At 39.7% G+C, this 19,540-nt stretch overlaps 1 protein-coding gene across 3 annotated transcripts in view; it reads right to left on the bottom strand.

Annotated features, from left to right (window-relative positions):
* Positions 1 to 7,333: 7,333 nt before the first annotated feature.
* The window catches only part of syk (spleen tyrosine kinase), a 33,008-nt gene continuing 20,801 nt past the window's right edge, over positions 7,334 to 19,540 (bottom strand). For 2 of the 3 annotated variants that reach the window (XM_041959960.1, XM_041959961.1), the window contains exons 6-15: positions 19,149 to 19,230; positions 18,963 to 19,009; positions 17,671 to 17,733; positions 14,945 to 15,026; positions 12,888 to 13,047; positions 10,436 to 10,645; positions 9,784 to 9,973; positions 9,054 to 9,194; positions 8,220 to 8,332; positions 7,334 to 8,077 (exon numbers count right to left, since the gene is read on the bottom strand). In XM_041959960.1, the coding sequence (XP_041815894.1) occupies positions 8,005 to 8,077; positions 8,220 to 8,332; positions 9,054 to 9,194; positions 9,784 to 9,973; positions 10,436 to 10,645; positions 12,888 to 13,047; positions 14,945 to 15,026; positions 17,671 to 17,733; positions 18,963 to 19,009; positions 19,149 to 19,230 (1,161 nt within the window). In that variant the 3' untranslated portion in view covers positions 7,334 to 8,004. The remainder of the gene's footprint in view (positions 8,078 to 8,219; positions 8,333 to 9,053; positions 9,195 to 9,783; positions 9,974 to 10,435; positions 10,646 to 12,887; positions 13,048 to 14,944; positions 15,027 to 17,670; positions 17,734 to 18,962; positions 19,010 to 19,148; positions 19,231 to 19,540) is intronic. The other variant, XM_041959962.1, reaches the window with a different exon arrangement.

A 19,540-nucleotide genomic window follows, 5' to 3' on the forward strand; every position in this document is an offset into this window, starting at 1 on the left:
CACATAAAATATCGCAGCTTTTACAAACTGTTTGTTTTCCAGTAGCCTCTGTAACACATCTTTCACGTGAGCAATGTGTTCTTCATGCGAGCGAGAAAAGATCATTATGTCATCTACGTAAACAAAAACAACTCTGTTTAGTAGGTCTTGTAGCAGGTCATTCACCAGGGACTGAAAAACTGCAGAGATGTGACAGATTGAATAAGGAGTATTTTCCTTTATCTGTTATAAATACATAGCATATTTTATAGTTGAATTTGTGTTGAATTGGGACTGCCAGCCATAACTATTTTATTTTGTTAATATGAAGTTCGTGCATTTTATTTTCCTTCATCTGTTATAAATACATAGCATATTTTATAGTTGAATTTGTGTTGAATTAGGACTGCCAGCCATAACTATTTATTTTGTTAAAATGAAGTCCATGCATTTTATTGTGAAATCCTCACAATACTCGTAATGCCCTTGCTTTGGATGTTGTCCACCATATTGAACGTGATGAACTGAGTCAACTTGAAGATGAAGGCATGTCAGAACTGTTGAGTCTTATGGATATAATAAAAAGCCTGCAAGAGATTAGCAAAAGCAAAACATCAGAAGAAGCAGAGAATAATGAGGAACAGGAGAAGTTAAGAAAAGAACTAGAGCAGCTGAAATTTATGGTGCAACAGAAGGAGATTGAAATGCAAGGATTAACTACCGGAAACATAAAGAGTGGAGTAAATAATGAAACTGTACCAGTTCCCACAGTTCCTGTCCATGCAAATAGCCCAACATGGCCCAACATTGAGAATGGCCTAAGCAAAGGTTATCTTGAGTCAGAAATAGTTGACGCTGTTATCAGAGCCATCGCACCTGGTTTGCAGCTGCGAAGCTACCTTGAGGGTAAGAGTAATCTTTCCTTGCCTACCCTGAGAAGAATCCTTCGTTGGCACTATCAAGAGAGAAGTGCTACTGAACTATATAAACAGCTTACTGCCGAGGTTCAGAGTAATAAAGAGAATCCGCAGAACTTCTTAATTAGGGCAATGGATTTAAGACAAAAAATATTGTTTGCATCACAAGAAGCCGAGTCCAGTCTCAAGTATGACCCTGCACTATTGCAGAGTATGTTTATGCACACAGTACTCACAGGTCTACAAAATGATAACATCAAGAGTGACCTCCAGCCTTACCTGTTGCAACCAGCCACCTTAGATGAGTTGCTTTTGGAGAGGCTCAACGTGGCATGTGCTCACGAGAAAGAAAGACAAGAGAAAAAGAGACAGACTGCACCGCAGTGAAACACTGGCATCCATGCTGTTCAGTCAAGTGATGTAAGTGGAGATAAGAAATGTACAGCTCAACAAAATACTGCTACACTTCCACCGAATGTACTGTCAGACTTAAAGGAAATTAAAGCTGATATAGTACTGCTGAAGGATCTCAAGGCAGAGAGTCTATTAATAAGGGGGAAATTGCACCAAAGCTGTACCCTCCTGCCAACAAAGATGCAGATTATGTGGCAGCAGCCCACCATCCAGTCTATGCTCAACCACCTTTCGCAGCCTGGAGTGGAGAGAACGCTGCAGTTTTCCATCAGCCGGATGGCCCATCGAAGGAATTCTGAGCTGCCAGCAGACGGTTCATGACAGGAAATGCACAGTTTCAGCAGGGCTTTGCACCACAGAGGTACCCAGTGCCCTGGCCCCGGCCAAGGTGTTTTCTGTGTCAGCAGGGTGAGGAGTACTGCCAACATTGTTATAAATGTGGGAGTAGCGAGCACTTCCAAGCGGGGTGTAGAGGATACAGAGGTCAGTCTAGTGCAACGAGAATGAGAGGAACCCCTTTAAACGAGGAGCGGTTACGCCCAAGGGACGGGGAGTGACCGGATCACTCAGAATGTCCCGAAAATGCACCAGCTGTGGGGAAAAAGAGGGATGTCAGAAGCTTCAGCAATGTTCTTTGTGTAAAACAGTGCTGTGTTGTTCCAGGGAATGCCAGGTTCATCACTGGCCAGATCACAAGAACTGTAAACCATCCACACACGGTGAGTCAGAAACATTGAAAAGACATTCATGCAGCTCTACCACTGACAAAAGAAGGAACATAGTGACAAGGGAACATTCTACAGTGACAGATCTTGTTGGAAAAAAAATGTCTCATCAACTGCTATCTACAAGGGAAGAGAACTGAAGTGCTGTGGGACACCGGCTCCCAGGTGTCTGCAATTGATGAGGAATGGAAAGCAGACAACTTACCTGACATGAGACTGAGGGACATTGCACAGATAGTCGACCCAAGTGAACCCTTACAGATAGAGGCCGCCAATGGCACCGAGATGCCATATGTAGGGTGGGTAGAAGTGACCTTTAGGCTAGCAGTTGGCTCCGAGGAATTCCATGTCCCAGTGCTTGTTATGAGAGGTAGTCAACAGCCCCGCCCTATAATAGGCTTCAATGTAATTGAACGTGTTGTTGTTAACAGTCAGGAAAGCCCGACAAATAGTGTAGAAGAAGAGAAACTGGTAGAGACTGTCAATAAGGTCTTTCCTAAGCTAAAGAAAAAGTCAGTTAAACCATTTATTAAGGCAGTCAGTGTTGAGCGAACAAGCGAGTATCTGGTGAGAACAGCTTGTCAGAGAGTGAGTGTGCCGAGTCACAGCGCCATCCAGGTAAAATGCAGAATAAATGCCAAATCCTTTAAAGAAGACACCACGTTAGTCTTTGAGCCTGATGACAACCCCCAGTGGCCAGAGGGTATTGAATTTTGTGACACTCTAGTGCAGGTGAAAAAAGGGGCACAACCAAACATCATACTTGGTGTTCAAAATCCCACTGACCATGAGATTATGCTGACAGGGAGGGTAGTTATTGGTACAGCACAGTCAGTTACATCTGTCTATCCACTTTGTGCAGCTAAGGAAGTACACTCACCTGTGGAGGTAAACAACATTCAGGCCCAGCCCGACAGAGATCAGGAAGCTAGCACAGAGCTCTGGGATCCCCCTGTTGATCTCAGCCATCTAGATGAAAGTCAGAGACAGGTTGTACGGGAGATGTTGAGAGAAGAATCAAATTCTTTCTCCAGGTCAGATAGTGACACAGGGTGTATTGAGAAGCTCCACCTGAAAATTGCACTGAAGGATTCCGAGCCTGTAGTCCGAACTTACACTTCAGTCCCCAAACCTTTATACGAGGAAATGAAAACTGCTGGATTTGATTGCACAGGGGTGGATAGAGAAATCCCACTCATCCTATGCTTCACCTGTTGTTTGTGTCAGAAAGAAGTGTGGCTCTTTGCGTTTGTGCATAGACTATAGGGAGTAAATCGCAAGACTCACCCTGACAGGCAGCCAATCCCCAGAGTTCAGGATATAATGGATGGTCTTGGAGGAAACACCATGTTCTCACTGTTGGACCAGGGAAAGGCCTACCATCAGGGATTTATGGCAAAAGATAGCAAGCACCTAACAGCCTTTGTGACACCGTGGGGCCTGTATGGATGGGCAAGGGTCCCGTTCGGATTGATGAATGCCCCAGCAGCATTCCAACGCTGCATGGAGGAGTGTTTGGAGGGCCTCTGCGACAAGATATGTGTTCCATACTTGGATGACACCCTTGTGTTCAGCAAAACATTTCAAAGTCATGTCAATGATGTGAGAACAGTGTTGCAGAGACTGAGACAGTATGGAATCAAATTGAAACCGAGTAAATGTGAGTTATTCTAGACTCAGATTAGATATCTGGGAAGAATAGGTTCAGCAGAAGGCAACCGAATGGATCCTTCAGACATGGCTGCTGTAAGAGCCTTGAAAGAAAAAAAACCAAAAACAGTTGGCGAGTTGAAACAGATTATGGGACTGTTGAGCTATTATCGCCAATATGTAAAGAACTTTTCTCGCATCACCAGCCCCCTTTATGACCTAAACAAGGGACCTGTTGGAGAGGAAAACTCACAACCTAAGGGAAGGAAGTGGCATAACAAAAGAAATGTTAAAGTGGTGCCGTCTCACACACCAATCGAATGGAGAGACACACACCAACAAATTCTCGAAAAACTGATAGATTGTCTTGTTCAACCACCTGTTCTTGCATTCCCAGACCTTTCCCAGCCATTTGTACTTCATACAGATGCATCCAGTAAAGGGTTTGGAGCCGTGCTGTATCAGAACCAAGATGGGAAACTTCGTGTTATCGCATATGGGTCACGCACACTGTCAACATCAGAGAGAGAGAAATTAGAATTTCTCGCTCTTAAGTGGGCAATCACTGAACGTTTCCGTGACTATTTGTATTATGCACCCTTTTTCACCGTTTACAGTGACAACAACCCCTTAACTTACGTGTCCACTGCTAAATTAAATGCCACAGGAAGCAGATGGGTTGCCGAATTAGCTGATTTTAACTTTACTATCAAGTATCGCCCAGGCAAAGAGAACATTGATGCTGACAGTTTGTCTAGAATGCCAGTCGACTTTGAAAAACAGATGAATGAGTACACAGAGGAGATGTCTTATGATGCAGTGGGAGCAACCACTCAGGCGGTAGAAACACAGACAGAGTCAAATGCTTCCTGGTCGATGGCCATTTCTGTTAGTAGTCTACTGGTTGTTCAAGGTACCCCAGTTATTTCATTAACGCCAGATCAGATATGTCATGCTCAGAAAGATGACTCACATATTGGACCAGTATTGCAGTGTAAAGTGTCTGGAGCTAGACCCTCACGTCAAGAACTGAGGGAGTTCAGTGTACAGAGCCGATGTTTCCTCAGAGAATGGGATAAACTCGAGGTGGATGAGAACGGAGTCCTATGGAGAAAGACAGCCCACAGGAAACAACTGGTATTGCCTGACAAACACAAAGACACAGCATTAAATGAATTACACAACCAGATGGGACATCAAGCAACTGACAGGACAGTATCGCTGGTTAGAGACCAGCTTTTCTGGCCACACATGCAAAAGGAAATAGAACAATATGTAATGAGCTGTACTTGTTTGAAACAAAAAAAAGCCTAGCCGTGAGACAAGGGCCCCTCTTACCAATATAATTACTACCCAGCCGTTCGAACCTGTGTCAGTAGACTTCCTTCATCTCGAGAAGTGCAAAGGCGGTTTTGAGTATGTACTCGTGATTGTAGATAATTTTACCCGCTTTGCACAGGCATACCCGACAACGTCTAAGTCTGGAAAAGTGGTGGCTGACAAAACATTCAATGATTATGCTCTCAAATTTGGGTTTCCAACACGTATCCATCACGATCAGGGGGGCGAGTTTGAAAATCAACTCTTCTCACAATTGAGCAAATACTGTAGTGTAGCTGGATCGAGGACTACCCCTTACCATCCGCAGGGGAATGGACAAGTAGAGCGCTTTAACCGCACGTTAATGCAAATGCTCAAAACCCTCACAGATAAAGACAAATTGAATTGGAAAGACTTCCTATTGAAGCAGGTAGTGGTAGTCATCGTGATTATGTTGACCAGTGGAAGCAAGGAATGCAGCAGGCATATGCCATTGCACGAGAGAATGCACACAAATCTGCCCAGAGGAACAAGAGGATATATGATAGCAAAGTGAGGAGTTCAGTGCTGTATCCTGGAGACCGTGTGCTAGTCCGCAACATGACCCCTCGGGGGGGGACCTGGAAAATTGAGGAATCACTGGGAAGATATTATTCACACTGTAGTTCAGCAAGTGGGAGAGGATGTTCCCATTTATGAGCTGAGGCCTGAATATGGAAAAGGGAAATCAAGGATTTTACATCGAAACCTACTCTTACCTTGCGATCACCTGCCACTGGAGATGGAAGTGTGCCCGCCTGTGAAACCAAAAAGGAAAACAACAGTGACTGAGAAAGCAGGAGAGGATTCAGAGAGAGACGATGGTGAGGATGATTATCATTGGGTAGACTTGCCACCTCAGGTCTCCACTCAGCCGCCAGAGCCAGTCAAAGAGACACCTGTTGTTGCACACAAGGTGATAGAACTTGGCCCAACCGAACTGGAAACATCACACTTGTTGGAGGACAATGATAATAATCCACCAGAAATGGACCATAATGTACAGGGCGACAACTCACCTGATACTGAAGAGGATGCATCACAGCCCTCAGTGGATAATGGACAAGAAAGTGAGATGGAGATGAGACCTCAGCGGGCTCAGAGGCAGCGTAGGCCACCAAAAACACTCAGGTATGACAGAATTGGAACCCCGTTCTGCTACAGTCTTGCTGCACCACCCCTTTACACAAGGCCTTGGGTATGGACACAGCCAGTGCCACTGTGGCATAACCAGCAACCATATTTGTATGGAATGATTGCTTTAGACAGTTTAAAGTGTTGTACACTTACGGACATAGAGCTAAGTCGAATGTTGCTGATCACACACACATGAGAAATTCAAGCTCAAATGCTTGAGGATTAATGTAAACCAGAGCACTACTAATTTTCAAAAAACATTGCACAGTTGAGGACTTTGTTATAATGTTGACTGTGGTTGATTCAAGAACACTGTGACAAGTTCTGACATTCTGACAATTATAGACACACTGGACATGCATATGCCACATGAAAAGAACTGAATGTACAAAAAGAGTTCCAGCCTGTAACCGTACTTTGAAGGTAACTCTGAAAAGAGCTGAATGTATCAAACGAGTTCCAGCCTGTAATCCAATGTTTTCCACATTTGATGGTGTTAGAACATTTCAGGTTAAAGGTAATGATGTTGAGGACAACATCTAATTTAGAGGGGAAGTATGTGACAGATTGAATAAGGAGTATAAAGAGAAAAGTGAAAGAGAGTTGGTGGGAAACTTACCAAAGCAGCACATTAGAAGAGATGAAACATCCTTTCAGACTAGCCAAGGATTTTCATCTTTCTGATCTAATTCTCTGACAAGCTCATGAAGATGTGGGTTATGGTGGTCACAAATATGTTATCCAGACGATGGCAAAAATATTGGATTCCTGGTGTCACTGTGTCAGAAAAATCATCTCGAAATGTGGGAGTGTTGTGAAGTGCTATGGTGTTACTTTGTCTAGATATACACATTTAGATGTAAGAGCAATTCAAATTGAAGTAGCAGCATCACTTACAGACTCATCACTTATAGGCATAAACTAACTCATCAATGCCCTGTTTTACAGCCAGACGTAGTCAAGAGAAACAACTATTATCTGACAATGGCACCAATTTTGTGTGAGTGGAATAAAAGTCATATCCATAATTGCATTCAGCACACTTCACTGACATTTCAGTAGTCATGTGATGACTACATCTTAGGTCATATGCTGATCAGCTACTTCTTGGCCTTTTACAACTGATGAAGGTGTTTGGATAAACAAGAAACGTTTTGGTGATTGTTCTTTTAATTGTCCAGTGATTGTAATAAACAATCAATTTTTAACAGTTTACAATCTGGATGTATCAGGAAATGAATCTACATAGACATAGCTGTCTCAGACAAAGCAATGAGTAGGTCTTCAATATTTTCTGTTGTCCATCACGTCTTGCTTCAATTATTACAATTGCTTCTTTGTCATTTTTTTAAATAAACAGTATAAAAATATGAACTTTAGTATGGATTTGTATAAAGGCATGAGCCTACTCCACTTCTCAGCAGCCTTTTTCAAAGGATGTTTTTTGGTTTTACTTTAATAACATTGCAATGGTGCAGCTACTATACATTAACACACTTAATGAATATATGAAAGACATCTACCAAATGAATCAGTTAGTTAGCTGTAACATGAATGTTTGTTCATAGAATGAGCTGGACTTTTATCTGTTTATTACAGCTTTTACATTGTTTACATTCAGGAGGAACAAGAAAAGAAATAAAATAGATGTAATTTGCATAACTATGGTCTATGTCTAAAAAATAGAATAAATCCTCCACTTGAAGTGAGTATTCAACAGTAGCATTTATAAATCATAACCATCTACAGTCATTCATATGATTAAATGCAGTTTTTCTCATCAACCAATAGTTTGCATAGTCTTATAACATCCATGTGAAGAATCACTGTGCAATGTCATAATAATACTCTCGTAGTCTTGGTTCAACAACAGTAAATCCAGGCCTTTCGTCTGCCCTGTAAGACATGAAAACAGCAAGTACTTAACAAAAATGAGGTGTCCTGATATACACTACCCTTGTTATTCCTATCTGGTGGAAGACAGTCTTGTTAATCCAGCCACTACCATTTGATGATTTAGAGACAACTCTTAACTTACTTGTAGGTCCAGCACGTCCTCATGAGGTCATACATCTCTGGTGGACAGTTCACTGGGGCATCCATCCGCTTTCCACTTTCTATCATCTGCATGACATCATTTCCTTTCATTCCCTATGAACAGTGATATGTTAAGATTAAAGGTGACACAATCAGGCACACACTGCTTAGTATCTCTGATAGGGAAAAGTCAATACAAGTTGATACAAAGTAGTTTCTCTGGAACTATTCATATATTGTATGGAGGAATAATCCAGTGGATGTGTGTATTTGCCAGAGTTTCTCCAGGAGTTCGTTTCTCGAAGACTTGCCAGTCTTGGCACAGCTTTTTCCCTATTCCAGTTCCATTACCTGACCTGTTTGATTTAAATGGGTGTCATTTTACAAAGTTTCAAATTAATTCTTTAATGTTTTTGTTAATGATATATATATATATATAGTATTTCATTATTAATACAGTTTTATATAGTTTCAGAATTTATTTGCCATTAGTAAATAAAAAATAAATGTTTACAAAGTCATAAGAGTAAAGATAATGTTATAGAGGCTGTTACGTTATAACGTTATATGATATATGAATACAGGTGTGCTTTGAGATTTTGGCTTGTGTTTTGGTGTGCCTTCTGCACAAAAAGTTTAAAAAATACAGGTTCTAGGGTCATGGAGACAATTCTTCCTGAACAGAATGAGGAATACATATCCAGCATGTCCCTCTACACCGAAATCTGCCCTTTGCCTGCCACTGCTTCAGTAAGCTATTGCTTGAGTGAAATACTTCACTTGATGTGTGAAATAAGTGTCATCATGTCTCTGGTTGGTTAGAGACTGCTCATACCTTGTATGGTTTCTGGCCACAGGAGTAAGCTTCCCACATGAGCACCCCAAAGCTCCACACATCACTTTTGGATGAGAATTTGAAGTAGTTTATACATTCGGGGGCGTACCATTTCACTGGCCACTTCCCGTGACCCTTGGCCTGTAGGATGAGACACATACAAAACATCAGTGGGTTTGATTCCAAGTTATGTTAGTCATTTTGTCTGCCTCATTGCACTGCAGGAATTCTGTTAGTTATTCTGATGCATGTGTTTTTTTTTCTTTTAGTTGACAAGCAAGTGCAACTGACTAACTATGATTGACAGCTAGGTGATTGTGTTTACTATGTGCTAATGGAAACTGAGATACAAAATTAAGCAGATCTTGTGAGTTTTGGTGCTTGTGAAGGTTTACTATTTTTTATTTTCTGCTCTCATCTCTTATCAAAACAGCTTTATCATGTTGAATGAAATGTTCATACTGGTCTGAACTGAAATTGAAACTCTAAAACACTACAAGCTGGTTCATGTAAATCAAATTTAAGAAATTATTTTAGAAAAAAATGTATTGAGGCTTATAAATATTGGGATGTTCTTTACTTATATTGCCCCACTCTAACATTTCGCTGTAATGAACTGGAAATAAGCCGCAAGAGTATGTACCCATGAACCATCGGCTTGGATGAACTTCATGCTTGAGCTACAACTAACAGGATGTGTTCATGACTGTTTGTCCCTGTCAGCAGTTACCTTGTAGTAGTTTTGTTCCTCAGCAACAGCTTTGGAGAGGCCAAAGTCACTGATCTTTGCATAGTGCTGTGTGACCAGCAGCACATTCCTGGCAGCAAGGTCCCTGTGGACGAAGTTATGCTCCTCCAGGTACTTCATACCCACAGACACCTGGTGGACCAGTTCTGTAATGTTCTTTAGGGTTGTTTGCCTGTAGATGATCAATCAAGAGGGCATGACTATCAATAAAACAATACATCCCACAAGAAATAATTATTTTTCCAGGGTTATTACAGAGAGTGCTGGGAACTAGTGCTGGGATTATTATTTCAATTATTGAATTTAAAATAGCACAAAGACAAAAATCAATGTTGAAATGGAGAAATTTCATAGTTTTTTTGAAAATTATATCCTCATTTAGAATGTGATGGTTGGGGATAGTGGCAACAAAAGACTGGAAAAGTTGTGAAATGCTAAAAGTAGATACCTGATGGAACATCTCACAATTAATTAGGCAACTGATATCTTCTTTTAAACATGTTGCTGCCTTCAAATCTCTGTCCTGTTTTCAATTAAATATGAGGTTTCAACGTTTTGAAAATGATCACATTCTGTTTCTATTTACGTTTTACTCAGCCTCCCAACTTTTTTGAAATGGGGTTGTAATACATACTTGTTCTTCTGCAGGAACTTGTTAAGCGGTCCCAGTTCAGCCAGCTCCATTACCAGCATGAGGTTCTCTGCTTCACAGATACCAATCATCCGGACAATATAAGGATTGTCCAGCTGCTGCATCACATTGGCTTCTCGCAACATTTCCTCACGTACTGATGGGTTGTTGTCATCATTCTTTAGGATTTTGACTGCAACTGGCTTCTCAGTCCTGATATATAGGGAGGGTTAATGTTAGGATGACTGTACCACCTAATTTTTATTGACATTTATCACAAATGCACTTTGCAGACTTACTTTTTGGGGTGTATACAATATTAATACTGTGAAGTATATATAGTGAGAGTACAAAAGATGTAACAGGAAGAGCAATCAGCTCTCACAATAAAGACAGAAGAGTCCAGGCTACGTACATTACATATATATCATAGTTTGTCTGGCATTGTTGCCGTTTGTTTTTAAAGCTATGATTTCTTAGTCAGTCAGTTAGATTTTTGAGATTAAAGGGGACAAAACGTACACTGAAATGTGGTATTTTCAATCAAAGTGTCCTGCATCTACAATCTATGGTGCCCCTGTGGCATGAGGAGTGTTCTGGCCTGAGTCTCTCTAAAGGCCCTCTGCAGCAGGCCAGCTCTCTCTCTCTTTTCCTTGCCAGCCTCTATAGGCACACCACTGTTTGGATTCCTCTGGTAATGTTTTGATAAAATATTGTTTAAACAGTGCACAGTGGTTTTGTCTCCCCCCTTTGTTGTGACCACATGAGCCAGGTCATGACAAATCAGATAGTAGATTTAAAAACAGGTTGAGGAGGTGATAGGGTCATGTGCTATGGTAAGTGCCACAGGAGTAATGAGTGATATTGAAACAGGCCTTGCTGCAGTTATTGTAATCATTCCTCTTGTTCACACTACGCCTTTGAATAGTGTAGTGTGAACAAGAGAGGTTTATCTGAAGTTGATGCGCGGCTTCAGTAGTATGAGTGAAACAAATCAAAGTGTCTTCCAAGTCTTTCAGTCTTTTTAGTACAAAATCCACTCTTCATGTTACTATCCCCCACAACAGCTCAGCACAGAAACACTGTCTGGGTAAATATAAAGAGGGGATTTCATACTGAAAAGACAAACTCTGGAAGATCGCCAATTGATTTGATGAACTCAGACTGTTGACGTAAACAACGATTGCGGACTTTGTCCCCTAGCTCTAGGTTATGATTTCTTGATAGGTGTATCCCGGACCTCAGCATTGATTAATGCATAAATTAAATAAAAGCACAAATTGTTCCTGGCAGCATCTTGGACATTGGCTAGTTGATTGTGAAGTCTGTTGTCAAATCGATTGTAGTGATAGTGAAGTGCAAAAAATAGGCAATATGTCACAATCACTTAGCTCTGTTCGAACACCGACAGCTAACATTTTATCTTCACTAACATGCCACAAACAGTGAGAGTTGCTGTGGCATTTGAGGGAGCCACAAGAAGCGCTGGTGCTAGCTACCCCTGCCTCTATTTGATCCAGGCTTTGCTGAAAGAAAATGTGTAAGCCTGTGCACATGCATTGTTATGCAGGCACATATATGTTGTGCAGCACCCCTCAGTGAAAATATGTTCCCACATGGACACAAGAGGTTCAACTACAAGTGAATAAAAAGGGTTATACATCCTCATTTAGTTGCTGATTTAAATCCAAGGTGTCCTGCAAGATACATTTCTGCATGTAATGAGGCTATGATACATGGCTGTTTGAGAGGGTATTGATCTTTGTATAGTTGTATTAGGTTGCATAACTTCAGAGGAAGAATTTCTGCTTTAACAAATCCAGTTCAAATTCAACCTTAATGTATCAATGAAGTTGTTTAGGGCTTGATCACACAGCTGATCAAGGTTGCCAGCTTTGACACTGTTCTTTGCTTGGTTCTGATCAAGTAAGAACTGTGTGTTTCGGAATTTGATCGTTGGATTGAATTCCTCACATAATTTAGAAAACCCTTTTTTTTAAAGGTTTGGGTTTTTGTCATTTTTGAACTGCTGTTGGACATGAAAATCAGTGCTTTCTTAGTTCCACATAATGTTAAATGCTAAGCACTATGATAATCAGCTTATCAAGGCATGCATTTCTCAAAAGAAACCTAGGATCCTGGAACTGGGATCTTTTATTTCAGAATCTTGGGAGTTGACTATCATGTACCATGTATCTTGCCAGTTACCGCGTAAAATTTTGCAGCTGTATTTTTCCCTGTTGAAATGTTTTAATTAGTCTGCTAATCTTTTTCTCCCCAAACTCAATACTACTATAAGTCATGAATATAATATGAGGAGAATAATATCCAACTTTGGGGACAGAAAAGTCTGCAGATGTCTGACGATCCATAAAATGGCATGACATATAGGGCATTTAAAGTAGAGGAGTGGTGGTCTTTACACACAGATGTAATGTGACATGATTTAGCGTACTTCCTCATCTTGTAGATGCCCTTCATGACTGTACCAAAGTTCCCAGAGCCAAGTTCTCCATCCTCCAAAAACAGCTGGCTGCGATCCACAGTGGAACTCCTCAATTCATCTGGGTCTGCGTATGGACTCTCATATACCTCTGTGTCCATTGGCATGGCCTCTGATGGAGAAATGGCATTGCCACATTAGAGGAATAATTTTAAAATGGTTGACACATCAGTCTGTTTTATACAGTACGTGAACAAGTTGGAACACAGATTTCAACTGAACCTGAATAATTCAAGTAATTTGTCATTGCTTCCAAACTGTCCCATATGAGCCAATACACAGTAAAAATGATATTGAAAAGGAAAAAAATAAGTAATTAAATAAAATTAAATGAAAAGAAGGGAGAAATGCAGTTTATGCTGGATCTAATGCAAAATGCAAAGTACACAGCAGAAATAATTGCTACATCGAGTAGTGTGCACAGATGCGCTACTGTAAAGACGCACAAAAAGGAATCAATTAAATAGTTAAAAGGAAATAAATGATGAAAATCTAACATTAACATCCACATTTGCTCCTTCTCTAATCCTCCTCCTAAGGAAAAAAAAACAAAAGAATATCAAACTTTTTTTCTACTTTAACACATATTTATTACTGTGCAATAGATATAAGAGATAATATATATTATACACACACACCTGCACTTAGTCTTAGACTGACATTGTCCCAAATGATTCCAACAATGTTCAAACAAAGAGAAATCCATATTTCATTCAAGGTAAAGGTGCATTACATTTCCCTGCCTGTCAAGGGCAACATGGGAAATCTCAGATGATACAGCAGAAAATGAGAAAGAGGGCTAACTTGACTAAATCTTTAATACTGTACATTTCCTCATCTGTGAACATTTCTGCCTTAGTGATATTAGATTGATTTTCATGGCAACAGTGGTTGTTTAACAGTGAAGACAACTCCACAGATCCACAGGTCTTTAATTTTCATTGTTTTGATTAAGAGATGCCTAGAGGCAGAAATTCCATACTGTGCATTTAAGAGAAAACTCAAAATGTAAACCTATGGAAGTCTTAGCTTTAGGTTTCCAACCAACCAGCAGTGATGGGTCAGATTTTCATTCTTTTACCAGGTTCAAACTTCCAAGGACACAAGTTTGAACAACACATTCTCATTCTCAAGTCATCAAATACACACATCTGCTCAGGACTCCTTGATGTCACTTTTTTAAGGCAACGGGTACCCCTTTAGCATAATTTTTCACAATGCAGTGTAGTCCAATAGACTAAAGCGTGAGGAAAGTTCACGTATGGAGGAGGTTGGGGTGTTTCATCCAGGAGATCGGGATTTGTGTCCCGTGTATACCTCTTTTGTAACATAATGTACACACGTTAATGTACAGAAGTAACATACACAACTAACATGCAAATGCCACCTGCCAATAAAACAAGACGAAGAAGGAGAAGTAGGAACTTGAGAGGGATGGAATACCTGCAAAAAAGGCTAAAAAGTTTGAGCAAGTATCTCACTCTTCCTCAGAGGCTTCGAACTTTGATGTGCCAACCTTCCAACTCAGCCTCCTCCCCAAGTGGTTACACCTTTTGTCTGAGAGTCATTACTCACACAGCCACAAAATGTCACTTGTTGTCACTTGAGTGTTTGAACAAATGACAAATTCTGTCCCCCACTAGTTCCTAGTCATGCAGTCACTTGTATGTTTTATTTGCTGAAGTATTGAACTGCCTCTGAGATCTCTGTCACCACCACAATAAATTAATAAATAATTAATAATAAAAAAAATCATTTCACTTGTGGTGCTCAAATGAAACTAAAAGGAAAGAAATACTGTACAATATTGTCTTTAATTTGCATAGACTAACTCTTTAATGGATGGTTGTTTGGTGAAGAGAATATGGATCTGATAGTGATATAATGTGCTAGGGAGCTACTACTAATTAACTAGCAAGTCAACAATAGCAACTGAACATTAGTATACTCAACTTTGTGTTGAACACAGTGTGCACTTACACATCTACTGTATATTTTAAAAAACTTACCTTTGCTGGTTGCTTGATTATTGGGCACTGTGGTTTCATAAGGATTGAGATTATCTGTGGTGTTGTGTCGAGATCCCCGGGTCTGTTATCAGTTCATCAGAGAAGACAATGTTTGAGAGAAAATACATAGTGAAAACACATAGGGCATATTTTCACAGGCTAGGCATAATCTACAGTGAGTGAATTAATCAATACTCTTATGTTGCAGGATGCCACTCCCACCCTGTATTACAGTGATAGACTTTCCCACACGGTGTTTAGGTTGAAAAGAGATGGATTCTTCCAAATACAATCTCGATTCCAAAAAAGTTAGGATGCTGTGTAAAATATGAATATAACAGAATGTGATCATCTTAATCATCCTTTCTGACATGTACTTAATTGAAAATAGTACAAAGACAATATATTCAATGTGTTATCTCATCAACTTAATTGAGTTTTGTAAATGTATGCTTATTCTGAATTTGATGCCAGCAACACATTTCAAAAAGTCGGGACAGGAGCAACTAAAGACTGGGAAAGTTGTGGAATGCTCAAAAAACACCTGTTTGGAACATTCCACAGGTAAACAGGTTCATTGGTAACAAGCAATAGTAATGGTAATGGTTGGATATGAAAAAGCATCCTTGAAAGGCTCACAAGCAAAGATGGGGTAAGGTTCATCATTTTGTGAAACACATGATTGTATAAATGATGATACTACATGTGCTTGAGAACACTTTGTAAAACCATTGCTGGTAAACACAGTTCATTTGCAAGTGATTGCATTCTGTTTTTATTTACGTTTTACACAACATCTCCACAACTTTTTTTGTAGTTGGAGTTGAATTAGAATTTGACGGTAAGATGGCCAGAACTAATTAATCCATGACTTGTGGAGAATAAGCACTGACATAGAAGGAAATTCTGAATAAAATTATGTGAAACCATATATGTCAAGTTTTTTATTTTTTATTTTTTTTCTCTTTTGTTTTCGTTAGCCACCCCTCAGTAGCACTGTAATACATGATGGCCATTTAATTGGGCATTGTATAATTGTCCATACAAAGGGTTTAGAAGAAGAGAATAAATGCATAGCGTTAGTATTTTTATTCACATGCATTCAAAGAAGGGGTATGGAACAAACAGCTTGATGTCAACGATCTACTAGCTTTGAAACATGCATTATGACCGATCCTCCAGCTTTAAAAAATATGTGAATATATCAAAGCATGTTCAGATCCAAGAACCCTTTTTGAATCTCTAGCACCTGTGACTTCAGTGTCGACATTATTAAAAGTATCATAATTCTATTGTACATTTCAGCAATTGCATTAACAAAAGTTGGAAATGCTGAACTCAACAAACAAAGGTGTGAGGTGCAAAAAGCTGCACAGTGAGCAACAAAGTCTAACAACGAAGTCTAATGTCTCAGCCACAGAGGCAAACTCGGAATTCCATTTCAAAGGCCCTTCATTTCAATTCCACCTTTCTTGATCAAAAACACCATAACAGGCTGACAAGGCTGTTCAAAACCAAAGGCTTCTCCAAGAAATGGAGAAGCCTTTTACTCTGACACAACCAATGAGACCCCTTTGATCCCACAGTCTCATAGTTAGCCTTAAACTACTGAACATTTTTGTAGTTTGTGTCTAGTGGGTGAGGTTCCCCCCTCTCAAATTGAATTGAATTGAATTAAATTACATTTTATTTTATGGGATTGTTTGGTAGTCTGCCTGTGGCCACAGGTGGAATAATACCTACTAGACAAAAGAATCATAATGCCTCAGTTTAATACTTGCCAAAATGCTGTTGTTTAACTCTGGTGCAGTTTATTTGTTGTGAAAGCAAAACAGACCAACAGGGCTGTGTGCCAGTAAATACATGATAGATAGCAGATTGTAGATGAAAAGCTATTTCACTAGCTAAATGAACATTTTTACCTGCTGATGGCTGGAAAACCCATCTAAGTCATAAGTTCCATAGCAATCAATAGCAATAGCAATACTTTTTAAATATTTCAGTTGGATCAAAGCAGTGGACCAACCACAGACAGACCAAAATTACCATCCTTAAACAACACCACCAGCAACAATTGGCTAATAACTCAAATAAACAAATGGGTATTCTAGACTTTATTATTACTGTGTATTGTCTCAGAATTTAGTCTCTATTTTCCCTGTAAATAGTACCAAGCCAGAAATTTAATTTCTTAGAAAATTGAGAAAAACATGTTAAGAGTCCTTAACATGTTTTTCAAACAAACTAAACCAAGTGACCGGTGCACAGTACAGGGGTCTTAAAAGGATGTGTTGTGTTGTCCAAATTTGTTCAAACAACATTGTGGAGGAGCCTTTGGATTAGGACATGTTGACCCACTATGACATGTCGAGGGAGCTATTGAAAAGGACACAGTACAAGACTGCTGGCTGTGGTTCAGAATGTAATTGCACTTAGTAACCTCTGGGTGGTGTCAGACTGTAATTACAAGTAGGGCAACTACTATGATGTCAAACAAACTGTAAATTGAATAAGTTTGAGTGTGTAGTCAGCTTCAGTTGTGAAATTATCTGCTCTGATCTGGCATCTGTCAGAGAGATGGAGAAGGGACGTGATAAAGCAAAGGATTGTGTTAGTAAGTAGCGATCCATACTGAAGCAAAATCAGACACGTGGAAGAGTTAAGGTGGGGTTGCACACTACTGTGACCAATAGATTTATGAGGAGGCAGGAGGAGTGGTAGTGCACCTTTTTTCGGCCAGGTATGGGAACAGTTCTGAGTCTGGAGAGAATTCCACCTGCCGCACTTTGCTAGAAACCAACATGTTAGAGAAGTTATCAGAAGGTGACCTGGTAATGTTATAGTCATGCACCTGAGCATTACAGTAGAAACAGATTCAGGGGAAAGGTAAGCTCCAAATAGGGATGTGTCAAGTTTATCTCTTGGTGCATACACTGAGTCATCTTATTCATTCCACTACAAACTTGGGAAGCAGAGGTCTTTATACTCTCTAACTCTTTCTACTTCTAACTACTATTCATACAGTATACAGCATTTCCATGTTCAGCGTACTGTACAGTATGCCTGTCAGGATGAAGACAAAATAAAAGTGAATAAACATCTATCTTTGATATTTCTGCCTCCATCCCAAGTCAGTGGTGGGGAATGACCCTGTTGTACTCACAGTACTGCATAAATATATGAACAAAACATCAAAATTCTGTATTATTATTGTTATTATTATTCTGGATTAACTGGGAGACTGTTCTGTCAGGAAGAGTGCCCCAGTTAATCCATAGAACACAATGTCAACAGTTTTCATAGGGACTATTTCTAAGTAGCTCCACTGAAAACTATTGACAGCCCATTCTGTGTAGGTCAGGTCTGAGTATCAGCGTTTGGAAAGAGATGTTGATGCTGAATTTTCTCTATCTATTTATACTCTATAGCTTTTTCAATGCTTTGCGCATCACAAAAATTCCATCCACCTCCATTGTATTGTATGGATTTCAGCAGATTTCAGGTGTCTTGGAAAAAAAATGTGGGCACAAATTAATAAATTGTGCACATAAATAACTTATTTCTTCTTTTGAACTGATTCACAATCAAATAATTCATTCTTAATCTCAATGACTGAATTGTACTTTGTGTTACTAAAGCACAATATGCAAATAAACAGTAAATCAAACCATGAATATACACCACTAGAAAGAAGTGAGAAAAAGCCTTCCACATGCAAGAAGCTGGACACACATGTTTTAATCTAACTGTTACTCATAATTAATCTGTAAACAGAATACCGACTCAATTTAGAATTTAAATCCATTTCAATCACAATTTTGTGATTAACAAAATATCTGAAAATAAAGATAATACAAGGAGCATCCTCATTTCCTTTCACTGATCATGTGACAGATGTAAATTACCTTACTTCCTGTTGTAGTTACTGACCTAGGCAAAGGATCATGAGAATATGCAAATGTATTAATGCCACATACATGCACAAGGGCACAGACACACAAACACACACAGAACTTACAAAGGCAGAACTTAATCCAGGATGGTCCCGTGGGAGTAGTGGGCGTCCTATCAACCATATGAACACAGAATATGACAAATGGGGATCAGATTTGAACATATTCCCACACTTTTGTTAGATATTAATTAATATGCAGTGGACTTCAGTTTGAGTGACAGTCATTTATTCATCCTGTAGATGTCTTACCAGTTTCTCCATCAGGCCTTGGACAGGGCTCTGTTAGCACTCGCAGCAGGCCGTCTGGTTTGCATGAGTAGTGCTCCACCAGCTGTGGAAAAGGGAGAAGTACTGTATACATATATGCATCAATAACTACACAAAACTAAAAGTGCAAAGTCTTTCACAACATTCTTCAGAGGCCAAAATGTTCATTACACCCCAGAAAACAAGAGTTGACAGTTGTTATTCTTGTAGGCTTCCTACAAGAATATGAGGCTAGAACAGTGACTGTAAAGCTGCTGAAAAGAGCAGGGATAAAAGATATTGTAGAACTATCAGAGTCACCTTTGAAAAACATTTTGGAATTTCAATTTCAAACTGAAAAAGAAAACATTGCCATTGAAACATTTGTACTGGAG

Source organism: Chelmon rostratus, chromosome 19 (assembly GCF_017976325.1).
Source record: "Chelmon rostratus isolate fCheRos1 chromosome 19, fCheRos1.pri, whole genome shotgun sequence".
NCBI lineage: Eukaryota > Metazoa > Chordata > Actinopteri > Chaetodontiformes > Chaetodontidae > Chelmon > Chelmon rostratus.